A 12,319-nucleotide genomic window follows, 5' to 3' on the forward strand; every position below is an offset into this window, starting at 1 on the left:
TCGTCTGGCCACTGCTTGAAATTGACATAGGAAATTCAGCTAGTACGAACGTTATGAGCTCTTTATCAAGTAGAATCGGTACTAGACAACTTACAATCGACGAACTATGGGGAAGTTGGCCTATCAGAGTGATAAGAAATGAAGTATGGATAACTGATGGGTCATTAACATCGTATACCAAGTAAGCTCTCCGACACTTTACAATGTTATGCAACCAAGCTAAATGGTTTTCTTTGATGGTTTTTCTTCATATGGAAATGATCGTATATTCCCTAAGTGAGTTGACGTCTCCTATCTTACTGTACTCTGCCGATTTTGATTGATCTCATAATAATAAAATTCCTCTAGTGATTATATACCTTGCATATATCCAATGAGAAGAAGCAATTATCGCTTGTGCTCAAATGATCAACTAGAAGCTTTTAATGGTATTAGGAAACTCAAATTGGAAAGTATTAGAGAAATCATTAACAACTTTGGGTCAGAATCCAATCAGAATTTTCAGAGTCTCTGGAAGATTTTACAGAATAGGATAATCAGATATCAAGCTCTTACTTCCACAGGAGATATTGATGAAGTATTTCAACAATGTATAGGAGATTCGAGTACGGAGAATTTGCAAGGTGTTCAGTGAGTACAATGAACGTCAAACACTTCTTAAAAAACTATACATGAGTCTATCCTGATCCGCTTGCAGAACAATGATTCTTAAAACTTGGTGGGTCACGAATCGCTGATATACAGTTTTCTATCATCCCGATAATATAGGGCAGAAAAAAGAGAAAATCATCGAAAGGCTTTATTTCATTTTGCATTAGCATTAGCATATCTGATTCCCTTTCATGTCGATGCGTATCCCGCGAAATCAGCAATTCGAAAAAGATTAGCGAAATTGTAAGTTCTTATGTGGGAAGAGTTTCTATAGTACTACTACTTCTTCACTTTCAAGACATGTACATTCAAGTTATGAGTAAGTTTGACTCCCTGACTACTGTATCAACTAACAAGCTAAATCCTCTGTGAATCTACCTATCATAGGGAAATCAGTATACTCGATAATATCGCTTTGTGTGCCATGTCACTTGCAAGAATAGAAGAGCAACACTCAGCCATCAACTTGTATCGCTTAGCATACTCATGTACTTTGATAAACTTGACCCTATATTTCGCTATGACAGTTGGCGAGTTAAGGGAAACTTGTAAGTGTTTTTCTTTTACGTCAAGCTGATACCGTATTCGTGGAGAGCAATCTGTACACGATTTAAGTATCTAACTCAGCTTGTTTACCTTTGACTAATAAACCTTGTTTCTTAAACAGTCGAACAAGTTCGCAATATCGATCAATCATTCCAAAACCTTCGTGAAGACAGTTCCAAACTCTTGACAGATCGAACTTTATACAACATCTCATTAATGGAGACTTGTATTGAAACCAAAAAAACAACAGATTCAGGATTATGGAATATAGATTATCAATTACCTTTAGCTGAAATTAGAAAATCAGAGAAAAAGGAAATTCACACTCATACCAAAGCGCGTCACATTGGTCCCGTATAAAGGGAAGATCTGGCTATGTGTGCTATAAGAGCAGTACATACAGTAGACGAACAGATATTGTTGAATCCCTAATATGCAATTCCACCTGATTTAAACCCAGATGAACAGTGTAGGCGGACTAATCTACTACTTTCTGGATCTATGTCACCTGAGGGTACGTAGCTGTACCCGTGAGAAAAACTTACTCTGAATCACAAAACCAATGAAAGGAGACAACGTTGTCAACGTTTGACATGGACAGGTACTGTACAAGGTCAGTTTAACAAAACCCGAAGATCTTGTGCCCTATATACCGTATCTAAATAACCCTTACGGAAGACGAAGTGTACTGTACAAGAACGCCATTCTTCTCAGACTGCTGCGCTGAATTCACCGACAAATGATAGGGAAATTTCATCATGATTAACCGGGTCAAATTCCCGATTTATATGCTCCGATTATACTGTACATTACATACCTTTCAGGCTTATCGAGTTTTCCGAGTTTTCCTTTTGTCGCACTGCTTCTTGACTGTACATATTCCTTACGTTCGAGTGTGTCAAGCTGACAAGCCAGCGATGCAGTTACACAACCGATGTTCAGAAATAAGATTCGTCCCTTTAAGGACGTCTTGATCCCTGACACGGACATGGAGACATCCCGTTCATCAAATACATTACTTTCAAGGTACCTAAACACAATAACAGCAGATTCGTTCGTGGGTAGAAGAGGTATCAGATCGACCTTACAGCACAGCAAAGTTAAGTACGAAAATACATACCCTGATTGGTTTCTAGCCTTCCTGTGATCCTTTCGCAAGTAGCGACTTCGTTGAAAGTGCCTGATGTGATGCCTTAGAGACGTTCAGTTTCCTCAGGAAGTACCTTTCAAAGACAAATACACCCTCAAAGTGTCCAAACCCTCAAACAATTCTCTGTTGAGTTACTCTCCAATAAAGTATATAAGGGGGAAGCTGTATTCGTAGATTTCAGTTTACTTGTTCAACTTTTCATTGATTCAAGATGACTAGTAATGCCGATCGTAATCAGCCCAGAGAACTTACAATTGAAGAGCTATGGGATTGTTGGCCAGAAATAATTGATCCACCTGAATTACCTGCACAAAGATGCAGAGTGCTACAAAGTGAATGCCCCGCCCTGTGAGTGACGACTGTTGCTATACTCTGACTTTGGTGACAACGTTGATTCAAGGAACGCAAATCGCTAATATACAATTGTACTTTCCTCACTTAAAATCATGATTTCTCCTTCATCCACCTTTTTGCAAAAACCAGGAATGAAGTTGCACTCAAAGAGTAAGTGAACCAAATAATCTCCTCTCTCCCTATCCCTCATCAAAAGTTGATCAGATAATCATAGTTATGAGAGACCTTCTCTTTATCCTACAAAACGTTCAGACTATGATCCTAGATCCAACAAAGAACTGGAAACAAACCATTATATTCGATTTCAGAAATTGTATACCATTAATGCCATTCTTGACCTTGTCAACGCTCGTACACGTGCTGAACAAGAGGTGGACAATTTTGCGACTTACATTGAAGAACGTAAAAAGAACAGGCTTATGCAAGAGTCTTGGCCGGAAAAAGTCAAATCAAGTCGCTCTATGTTGATAAAATCTGCAAGGTACGTACACGGCAAACTTCTTTCCTCACAAATCACTCAACTGTAGCTGTCGTTTAGTTAGAACATGCTTGACCTAGAATATTCGAGCCTTTCTCTGCTGACCTCCATCTCTCGGCCAGCCAGGGCTCGGGCAATGCCAATGATGTCCCTTTAATATTAAGCATTCGGGCATGGCTGGAATTATTGCCATATCATGTTGATGCTTTTCCAAAAGGCACAGATAGATTGGAATTTGCGTCAAAGTAAGATCAAGCTATGCACATGAACGACTAGCTGATCATATGTTGTGCGAAATAGCGAAAACAGCATATTGGAGAATATTGCTTGGCGGCTACAAGAGCGTGACGAGTGCAGAAACTACAGCAGAATATCAGATAGAACGAAAGGATGGGTCTATGAATATTATATGAGGACTTTTATATTATTAAATCCTTTCGGATTATCAGTGTCCGAAATCCCTGGACACAGTAAGTTTCAGTATAAGCTCTTTCAACAGTTTGGACCTTCTTTCATATTATCCTCTGATATACGTTGAGTCTGGTTGCTAATAGTCCAATGTGCTTCTACCCAGTCGAGCTACTTGAGTTCAAAAATCCGTTCTGTGCCAAGGATGGTATACAGATTTACATTAAAGACATGCCTCAGTTTGGCTCAGAAGTGCATTCCAATATGCAACAACTCGCATCAATTGGCCGAGGAGGATCTACCGCTCAAGACGAAGAAATATACTATCGACATGGAGCTTTAGATCCTAAGGAATACGACCAGCCTCTCACAGTCTCTGAGATTCTTGCAGCCGCTAGGGCTAGAGCATTAGACGATGCAATGGTGTCATGAATCGACATGCACCGTGCCACTATCTACATGTCTATTCATAACATATTACGTAATATGATATGTCTACTGTCATAACCGGAGACAGATTTGAAAGATATATAAGGCGTCACTTTTATACATATAATTTGTACTTTCCTCATCGATGAAATGTCATGAGTTACATTCAATTGACATTACAAACACATTACAATTGTTGTCCGACTACAATTACACTGTATTATTTATTTTCCTAATCATTATTTTCCACCATACCATAGGATTTGTCTCCCCATAATACGGTCGTAACAAATGGACTGAGCGGTTGTATTGAGAAGTGCTAGTTGTCTCTCTTGATATGCATATAAGGTCAGATTGTGTTGTACGACTGATAGCATGCCTTTTTACTTGGAACGCGCAAACGCTAAGGACCGTACGATATGGTCTGTGATAGCGAAATATCTCACACATCTTCCTGATGTCTTGTGTTGAGCACGAAGATTCCGAACTATCAACGATGAGGCTGTCAACTATCCTAAACAAGGCAACACTTTCCGAAATCTTGTTGATAAAGCTGTATCATCTACGCTGAACATGTAGGAATTGGACTGTTGTATTACTGATATCAAGTATGCATATACGTCTATTTGAGTTTATGAACTAGTACAATAAGCTATAGTACAATAAGTAGCTCGTCGAACGTAGTGGATACTAGTCAAACCAAACTTATTTTAACACTACTGATGCTTACATAGGACGCCGCATCCAAACGAGATAATTGGAATTGAATGAACACGGTCCAAGTTTATAGTCCAGCTTAAGAGCAGTATCAGTTCATCTTTGGAGCCTGAGAAAAGGCAAGGAAAGTAGCGATTAAAGTGTGTACGTTGATTATGCTGTTCTTATCGCTCAAACCAAGACCTCAGCGCATAACACTGAATTTTGTCGTCAGTGAATGTGATCCATACCATATGCCAGTCCAATTTGTATGTTGTATGTTTGACTGTGTGATTTGACTGCTTTCACCATAGCTTAGTTTCGCAACTTCAGACGATGTATTTCAAACCATGAGCTGTGAAAGATGAGCTATGTATACATACACAATGTTACTGTCACCAACATCATTAATCTACACCATACCAACTGGAGCTGACTGTTGGCTACTCGCGGTAACAGCAGCGTTATTTATCCCTGTTCCTGCCTCTTCTTCTTCTTCACTTTCATCATCATCATCAATATCATCTTCATCATCAAACAATTTACCTTTTTGACCTGATTTACCTCTTGAATTACTATTTGTTGTATTATTACCTAACATTAAATCATCATCTCTATTTTGTGGTAAATCAGATATAAATCTACCTTTCCAATCAACTTTATCTAAATCATCAATTTTTTCTGGTCTTTCTCTTAACCATTTCATTCTTGGTCCACTTCTTGCTCTTTCTGAAACTTTAAATCCATATATTCTAGGTATATAAACTCTACCTAAAGCTGATTTTTGTCCTCCATGTGGATTTGGATTCGTAAATGTTATTCCACCAACAGGTGTTTCACCTCCTCCACCTCCTAAAGAAGGTGAAACCCTTGATGAAGATGATGTTCCTTGTCCACTAGTTGGTGTGGGAGTTGCGAAAAATGGTGTAGATAGTAATTCGGGATATTGTTGGAAGAATAATGGAGCAAAAGTTGTACCGAAGAAAGCGCCTAAGAGAGGGGGAATAGTTAGTTGAGCCTCAATTTTCCGTGAGAGATGCACATTCCGACACAGATTTGATTGGCAGTAAGTGAAGGTATTGTGAGTGTCAAGATCAGGGGCAGGGGCATCGAATAATGGGCAGTTGAAGCAATTATACCATTTAACTCACCATCCACACTAGCGTATTTACTACTTGGCGGAGAATATATATCACCACAATTTGGACAATATAATTTCACAGTATCTATTCCTGGCATATCTGCTCGTCCACATGGTAGAACTGGTGTTGCGTGACAAAATACTCTTGGACATGCACCGAAATGTCCTGCTTCATATTTCTCAACCTAATTGTAGTACGTTATTCTTAGTATTTCTGTATAATCATGGAAGCATAACTTGCACGAATGTGCGATAAGATAGGAGTGGAGTTATTTTCATCTAACTCACCATACATGATAATCCCACTTTTGTCAATATAAACCTTTGATGTACTAATCCATATAGTAATTCCGCCGAACTTTCTACTATTGATACATCGGGTATTTTTGATGAATCCTCTTCTATTCCGGGCGACGTAATAAAATCAATTAAGTTGTGCTAACCTTTAAGCTAAGACGGCTTACCTGGTTCCACGTCTAAAACCATTTCCAGTGCTTCCTTGAAGAACGGTACCATTGCTTGTAAACCTATAACCAGATTCAAATCAGCTAGAAGTCCGCCATATAAAAGAACAGGAACAGAAAGCTGACCTGTCAAGTTGAAATCATCCTCTATGAAATCTTCATGTACATCGCAGAAGTAGTCATGACCCGGTAAAGAAGTATACCAGTTCTATTGAGAGTCATGATAATGATGTCTGTCAGCTTGATCAAAGATAGCTAACATAACGATAGCTGACTTACTATCCACGTTAATGTTGATGTAGCTGTTGAACTCGCTTGTGATGATGAGTCTATAGAAGTAAAGTCAGTTATGATGCTAGTTGCAAAGGCTGCTTCAGAGCTATAACTGACCAAAAGCTTCTTCCTCTTCTAATTCATCTGGATCCATTTCAACAGGAGGAGCTGAAGAAGCCATATTTGTTGAGTTTTCCTGGAAGGTTGAAAGGTAATATTACAGGCTTCACCAGGATTTGGGTCTCGTTGTTCTTGGGTTTGTTTAATAAAGCAATAACAATGACAATTAATCTTGGCTGAATGTGAAGATGTATTAATATTGTATACAAATCAAGAGTCAAAGTCAAAACGTGCCGTAAAGAGATTGTTATCTATAATAGTATGATGCCACTGTACGGTAATACGGTGATAAACACAGCTCACCACGTGTCATTGTAGATCGTTGCGTCATAACATGGATTGGGATCCGTGCGTGTAAGCTGTTGTTACTACGCGTTGGATGGCATCTATGTATCTATACATCTATCTATACATCTATCTATTCATTACATTCTATATCTACTGATATACTTTTACAACCATTCCTTCTTTCTGATTCAAAGACCTACAACACAGATCAGATCAATCAAAATGGATGAAGAATACGATGTAAGTGCAAGATGATTTTAGATCGCCGCCTTCCTTGTAACAGAAACTACTTGGCAATTAGATTGTATTTCCACATAAATCCTGGTGACGATATTAGCTTGTCTGATCCTGTAGACCTGTAAGGGGAAGGAATATAGCTAACATCGTGATGCTTCTACCAACTATAGGTTATCGTCTTGGTAAGCTCATTCATCAGGGTAATATCGCTATCCAAGTAGCTGACATTTCTCTCACATTAGGGCACAGGCCTTACAGAATGTATTCTCTCAGGTTTACTTTCAGTAGATGGACAAAAAGTTCTTCATATGGATAGAAACGATTACTATGGTGGTGACAGTGCTTCCTTGAACTTGACTCAGGTGAGTACTTCGACGTGGAATACTTCTGACTAACCCATACCTCAGTGATGATCCAAGTTGATTTAACTTTTTCACAGCTCTATCAAAAATTCCGAAATTCTCCACCTCCTGAAGCATTACAACTAGGTAGAGATAGAGATTATGCAGTAGATTTAATCCCAAAATTCATTTTATCTTCAGGTGAATTAACTAGAATGTTAGTTCATACTGATGTAACAAGATATTTAGAATTTAAAGTTATTGCTGGTTCATATGTTTATAGAGATGGTAAAATTTCCAAAGTTCCATCAACTGAAGTTGAAGCTGTAATGTCACCTTTAATGGGTTTCTTTGAAAAAAGAAGAGCTCAAAAATTCTTTTCTTATTTACAATATTGGAAAGAAGATGATCCTGCTACTCATCAAGGTGAGTGTATTTATATGTTCACTGCTATCCCCTCACTTGGTGATAATTCAATCTAATTGCTAATGTTGTTGCTTGCTTTCAGGCTTCGATGTTAACAGAAGTACCATGAAAGAACTTTATGCCAAATTCGGTTTAGAAGCTGGTACACAAGATTTCGTTGGTCATGCTATGGCTTTATGGCTTGATGATGAGTAAGTGTAGTGAAGATGGTTTCATGTATCGCTCAACGTTGATCATTCCCTTGAAACCCCTCTCAGCTACATCACCAAACCAGCCAAACAGACAATTGATCGAATCATCTTATATACACAATCAATGGCCAGATATGGTAAATCACCTTATATTTATCCTTTATACGGTTTAGGTGAATTACCACAAGCTTTCGCAAGATTATCAGCAATTTACGGTGGAACATATATGTTAGATAAAAAAATTGAATCTGTAAATGTTGATCCTGAAACTGGTTTATTTACTGGTGTAACATCTGGAGGTGAAACTGTAAAAGCTAAAAAAGTTATTGGTGATCCATCATATTTCGGTGCAGGTAAAGAAGATGGTGAAGGTGGTAAAATTAGAGTAATTGAAACTGGTAAAGTCATAAGAGCTATTTGTATCTTGAAACATCCAATTCCAGGTACAGATAATGCAGATTCAGCTCAAATTATTATTCCTCAAAATCAAGTTGGTAGAAAGAATGGTAAGTGTCCTTTCCATCTGACTTCAGCTCGTAATATCATTTCGAACACAATCGGAACTAACAGATATCTTCTTCACTAGATATCTACATCGCTGCTGTATCTTCAGCACACAACGTTGCCGCTCCAAACGTTTGGATCGCTATCGTATCAACTATCGTCGAAACTTCGGTACCAGAAAGAGAAATCTTACCTGGGTTACAATTATTAGGTAACGTTGTTGACAAGTAAGTCTGTCCATCAGTCATTGCAACAACCTCTCGATAAGTATTCACTATATCCCCTGTATTTTGCTGATGCACTTTCCCCTCTTTCATCAGGTTCATCTCAATCACTCCATTATACGCACCAACATCACCAGGAACAAACGATAACATCTTCATAACTAAATCATACGATGCAACATCACACTTCGAAACTGTAGTTGAAGATGTATCAGATGTATGGCAAAGAGTCAAAGGGGAAAAATTAGTATTGAAGAAGAGAGAAACTGAAATTGAAGCTTAAACATCCTTCAATAATGTGCAATCAAGGTGGTTGGGTCGAAACAGACTGTTCTTTACGCTTTTAGAAGCTTCATATGGAATATAGGTTGGATTGGGTTAAGAAGTTTCGGTAGTTTCTGATTAATTGATTTAATGAGTTTTGATTTGTAGATTATATGTATGGTCATGTTTTGTCCTCTTCCCCTTAATTGTTCGATTTGTCTGTTCCACTGAAGCTGCACTGCTGGCATCCGTTCCAACTTTTGCGCTTATCCTATATGCATGCCATACTAATTGTAGTAGTCGTGAGATACCGGAATCGAAACAACTGACGTAGAAGAAATACAGTACACAGGATTCTAATGTGTTCGAGCTTTAGCACCTATAGAGGTAAGGAATCGATATTAGCCCGCTTTATCAATACTTCCATATCTGACAATATTAAGTCACCATCGAGAAGAGGGGTATATATATGTTAGTAGTCATGTAACGAAGATGGTGTAGAGCGAAATGAGAATGCAATTTCAAGTTAGACCAAAGGAAAATCAACTTACCATCAACATACATATTCCTTGTTGCAGAAGGTAATTTAGCTACCATACCATCTAATTCTTTTGTTAATTTCACTTGACAACCTAATCGTGAGCTATGGACGAGGAGGCGTAGGAGGAGGGAAGAAAACATTGATAATGAAGTTAGCATTTACAAGAACTCAACTCGTGGTTCGGATAAATTCAAAAAATAGATAGATAGATAGATAGATAGATAGATAGATGATTCAAAAGATGGACGTGCGGGAAACTTACGTATCTTCTAAACCAAAAGCTAAATCTAACATATCATTTTCTTCATCATCAGGTTCAGGTAACATATCATAATGTTCTGGATCTATTACAACATGACATGTTGAACATGCTACTGAACCTTCACATGCGCCTATTTGTTTATTTTGGTGTAACACAGTTAGACAGACTAGCTTTTTGTATATACAAGGGGATACCAATATCACTCACCCTCTAAATCAACATCATATTCATGTGCTAAACTCAATAAATCATCACCTTCATTACCTTCAATAGTTTTAATTTCATTTCCTTTTGAATCTTTGAAGACTAATTTGATCCTATAAAAAAGTTGAATATAAATTAATATTTGATCTTCCTTAATGACATTGCAAGCAGTAGTAAAATAAACGACATACCCTGTTCCAGGTGCTGGTCTACTTATTTCACCATGTTGTCTGGCTAAAATCAGAAGTAAGACATAGTAAGTACTTTTTACGTATATATGTATGAATTGCTATGATTAGAAATAGCTTACGTATAGTAGTATGAAGAGTTCTCTTCTTCAAAAGAGTAGATCTTGTTATGTGTCGAACGCTTTTAGACTGTAATATGTTCGATGTTGATGGTATAGGTAATATCCTTGTGTGGATTGGTCGAGCATTTTTAAGTGGTCGAAGGAGATTTAGAGTGGGTCGTATCGACATTGTGTTTATGTTACCGATCAGTAGATTGGCTCCTGTAATTGTTTGATATCTGCACAAATATGAAAGCAATAATGCTGTCCAGTTTCGGAAATTACGGATGTTGATCAGACAGAATAAATATGATCATCAATTTATATTTCCAACTTTTACTTTTGTCTGACGGCGGCGGATGCTGTTAATTACTTCGGCAACCAATCTCAAGGAAGTTACGTAATCATGTCGGCTAAAGATAGATTATTAACTTGGTGATATATCTGTGGTTACGCCACTCTGCGCCCGTGAGGACTAAACTGGACGAAGTGGATTAGTAACTGCTTAGCTCTCGAACAAACGCAATGGCTATCTGCAAGCTCCGAACTTGTGGGGGAAGGCCAAATGGTTTTGTCGCTTCAGCTAAAAACTGTTATCTGATCATAATCCTTTCAAGCATTACGTCGTAAACTATACACGGATGACGCAATTGTAGAAGACATGTCATCGACATTCTGCGGTCGAGTGTTATCCTTTCTACTTCGAGCAGTCAAATCTACACATTCGCACTGAGCGAGTATACAGATTTGTAAGATTATGCAAAGCACTTCTGAGACCTTCGAAGTAGCTTATGTAGTTTTAAGGTATAAATACTAAAGAAAGAACTGATCAAATTTGTATCTAAAAATATCGACAATTCTGATCACCTCAAGTCTTATACAGTATTTTCCAGAGTTATATCACTGACTACCATGGAGCTCGATGACAGTATGTCACAGGTTTGGGCTTATACCAGAACTTTTCCAATCAGAGGTGAAATCGATGGTGTAGAACAAGATCTTTATCCAGGTTTAGATATCTCTTTAGATGATGATATCACAAGAAGTAAGGATAATATCAATTTTGAAGAACATTGGACAATTACATTCAATCCAAGTACTGGAAAATGTGAATCTCACTTGAAAGATAATTATTCCACTGGTCGCAACAGTGGTAAACATGGAGATCATATTAAAGAAACTCAAGCTTGGAAAAATTGGGAAGATATGGTGAGAAAGACAGATAGAAGAAATCCTGATAATATCTCTGTGTCATATCCAACTGAAGAAGAACTCGATCACTTCTGGATTCCGTTAGATGAAGTCTTTGAACGAGATGGTAATGAAAGATATAGAGGTATTGGATATACTGATGGGGACCATATTACTCAAGAGAGTACTAATGTGACTTCCGGTGTGTATTCTGAACCGATCGATTCGCAATTGAATATCCAGACTGTTCCCAATACTTTGGCAGGATCATCTATGAAAGATGATATTAATGCAAAAAGTTTTGGAGGTAGTAAGAGAAAAGGAAGGGAAGATGAAGGGTCATCTTCAAAGCGTGGAGCGTGTTGGTTTAGTCTATTCCGAAGAAGCACTCGATAAATGGCTGCTATGTATGTCGGCTCCTCTAGAACTACGATATATGCAATGCACTGAATCTACAGTATCTGTATATATGAGACTAAGGTCACAAAACTTATTCCATTCTCAAGTACCATATTTCATGCATTTATAATTATCTCTGTTCATCTGTTTAAGCGGTATGTAACAGTATGAAGATGATTGTGGAACTGAAACAACAATTAATGCAAAGGTACAGAGGCTTATCCACATTGGTGACATATCGTTCTCAC

General features: G+C 37.9%; 6 protein-coding genes across 6 annotated transcripts; 4 read left to right on the plus strand and 2 right to left on the minus strand.

Moving 5' to 3' along the window:
* Positions 1–53: 53 nt before the first annotated feature.
* Positions 54–1,557, plus strand: L201_005278 (uncharacterized protein; the record flags this gene model as incomplete). Its single annotated transcript, XM_066221011.1, has 6 exons — positions 54–181; positions 349–630; positions 769–894; positions 950–970; positions 1,039–1,199; positions 1,319–1,557. The coding sequence occupies 6 exons, from the start codon at positions 54–56 to the stop codon at positions 1,555–1,557; spliced, it is 957 nt and encodes a 318-aa protein (XP_066077108.1).
* Positions 1,558–2,558: 1,001 nt separating this feature from the next.
* Positions 2,559–4,019, plus strand: L201_005279 (uncharacterized protein; the record flags this gene model as incomplete). Its single annotated transcript, XM_066221012.1, has 6 exons — positions 2,559–2,695; positions 2,831–2,851; positions 2,916–3,182; positions 3,302–3,424; positions 3,480–3,649; positions 3,754–4,019. 6 exons carry the CDS (start codon positions 2,559–2,561, stop codon positions 4,017–4,019), a joined length of 984 nt encoding a protein of 327 aa, XP_066077109.1.
* Positions 4,020–5,124: 1,105 nt separating this feature from the next.
* On the minus strand, positions 5,125–6,771 carry L201_005280 (uncharacterized protein; the record flags this gene model as incomplete). The annotated part of the gene is made up of 7 exons (XM_066221013.1): positions 5,125–5,702; positions 5,864–6,038; positions 6,142–6,254; positions 6,318–6,380; positions 6,444–6,525; positions 6,597–6,646; positions 6,708–6,771. The coding sequence occupies 7 exons, from the start codon at positions 6,769–6,771 to the stop codon at positions 5,125–5,127; spliced, it is 1,125 nt and encodes a 374-aa protein (XP_066077110.1).
* A 449-nt stretch (positions 6,772–7,220) lies between these two features.
* Positions 7,221–9,204, plus strand: L201_005281 (uncharacterized protein; the record flags this gene model as incomplete). The annotated part of the gene is made up of 8 exons (XM_066221014.1): positions 7,221–7,238; positions 7,406–7,417; positions 7,478–7,597; positions 7,675–8,002; positions 8,085–8,193; positions 8,260–8,699; positions 8,780–8,924; positions 9,018–9,204. The coding sequence occupies 8 exons, from the start codon at positions 7,221–7,223 to the stop codon at positions 9,202–9,204; spliced, it is 1,359 nt and encodes a 452-aa protein (XP_066077111.1).
* Positions 9,205–9,541: 337 nt separating this feature from the next.
* Positions 9,542–10,671, minus strand: L201_005282 (uncharacterized protein; the record flags this gene model as incomplete). The annotated part of the gene is made up of 6 exons (XM_066221015.1): positions 9,542–9,564; positions 9,737–9,828; positions 9,989–10,118; positions 10,196–10,305; positions 10,384–10,426; positions 10,503–10,671. The coding sequence occupies 6 exons, from the start codon at positions 10,669–10,671 to the stop codon at positions 9,542–9,544; spliced, it is 567 nt and encodes a 188-aa protein (XP_066077112.1).
* A 740-nt stretch (positions 10,672–11,411) lies between these two features.
* L201_005283 (uncharacterized protein) lies at positions 11,412–12,068 on the plus strand (the record flags this gene model as incomplete). The annotated part of the gene is made up of 1 exon (XM_066221016.1): positions 11,412–12,068. One exon carries the CDS (start codon positions 11,412–11,414, stop codon positions 12,066–12,068), a length of 657 nt encoding a protein of 218 aa, XP_066077113.1.
* Between the last annotated feature and the right edge of the window lie 251 nt (positions 12,069–12,319).

Source organism: Kwoniella dendrophila, chromosome 7 (genome assembly GCF_036810415.1).
Source record: "Kwoniella dendrophila CBS 6074 chromosome 7, complete sequence".
In the NCBI taxonomy this organism is placed as follows: Eukaryota; Fungi; Basidiomycota; class Tremellomycetes; order Tremellales; family Cryptococcaceae; genus Kwoniella; species Kwoniella dendrophila.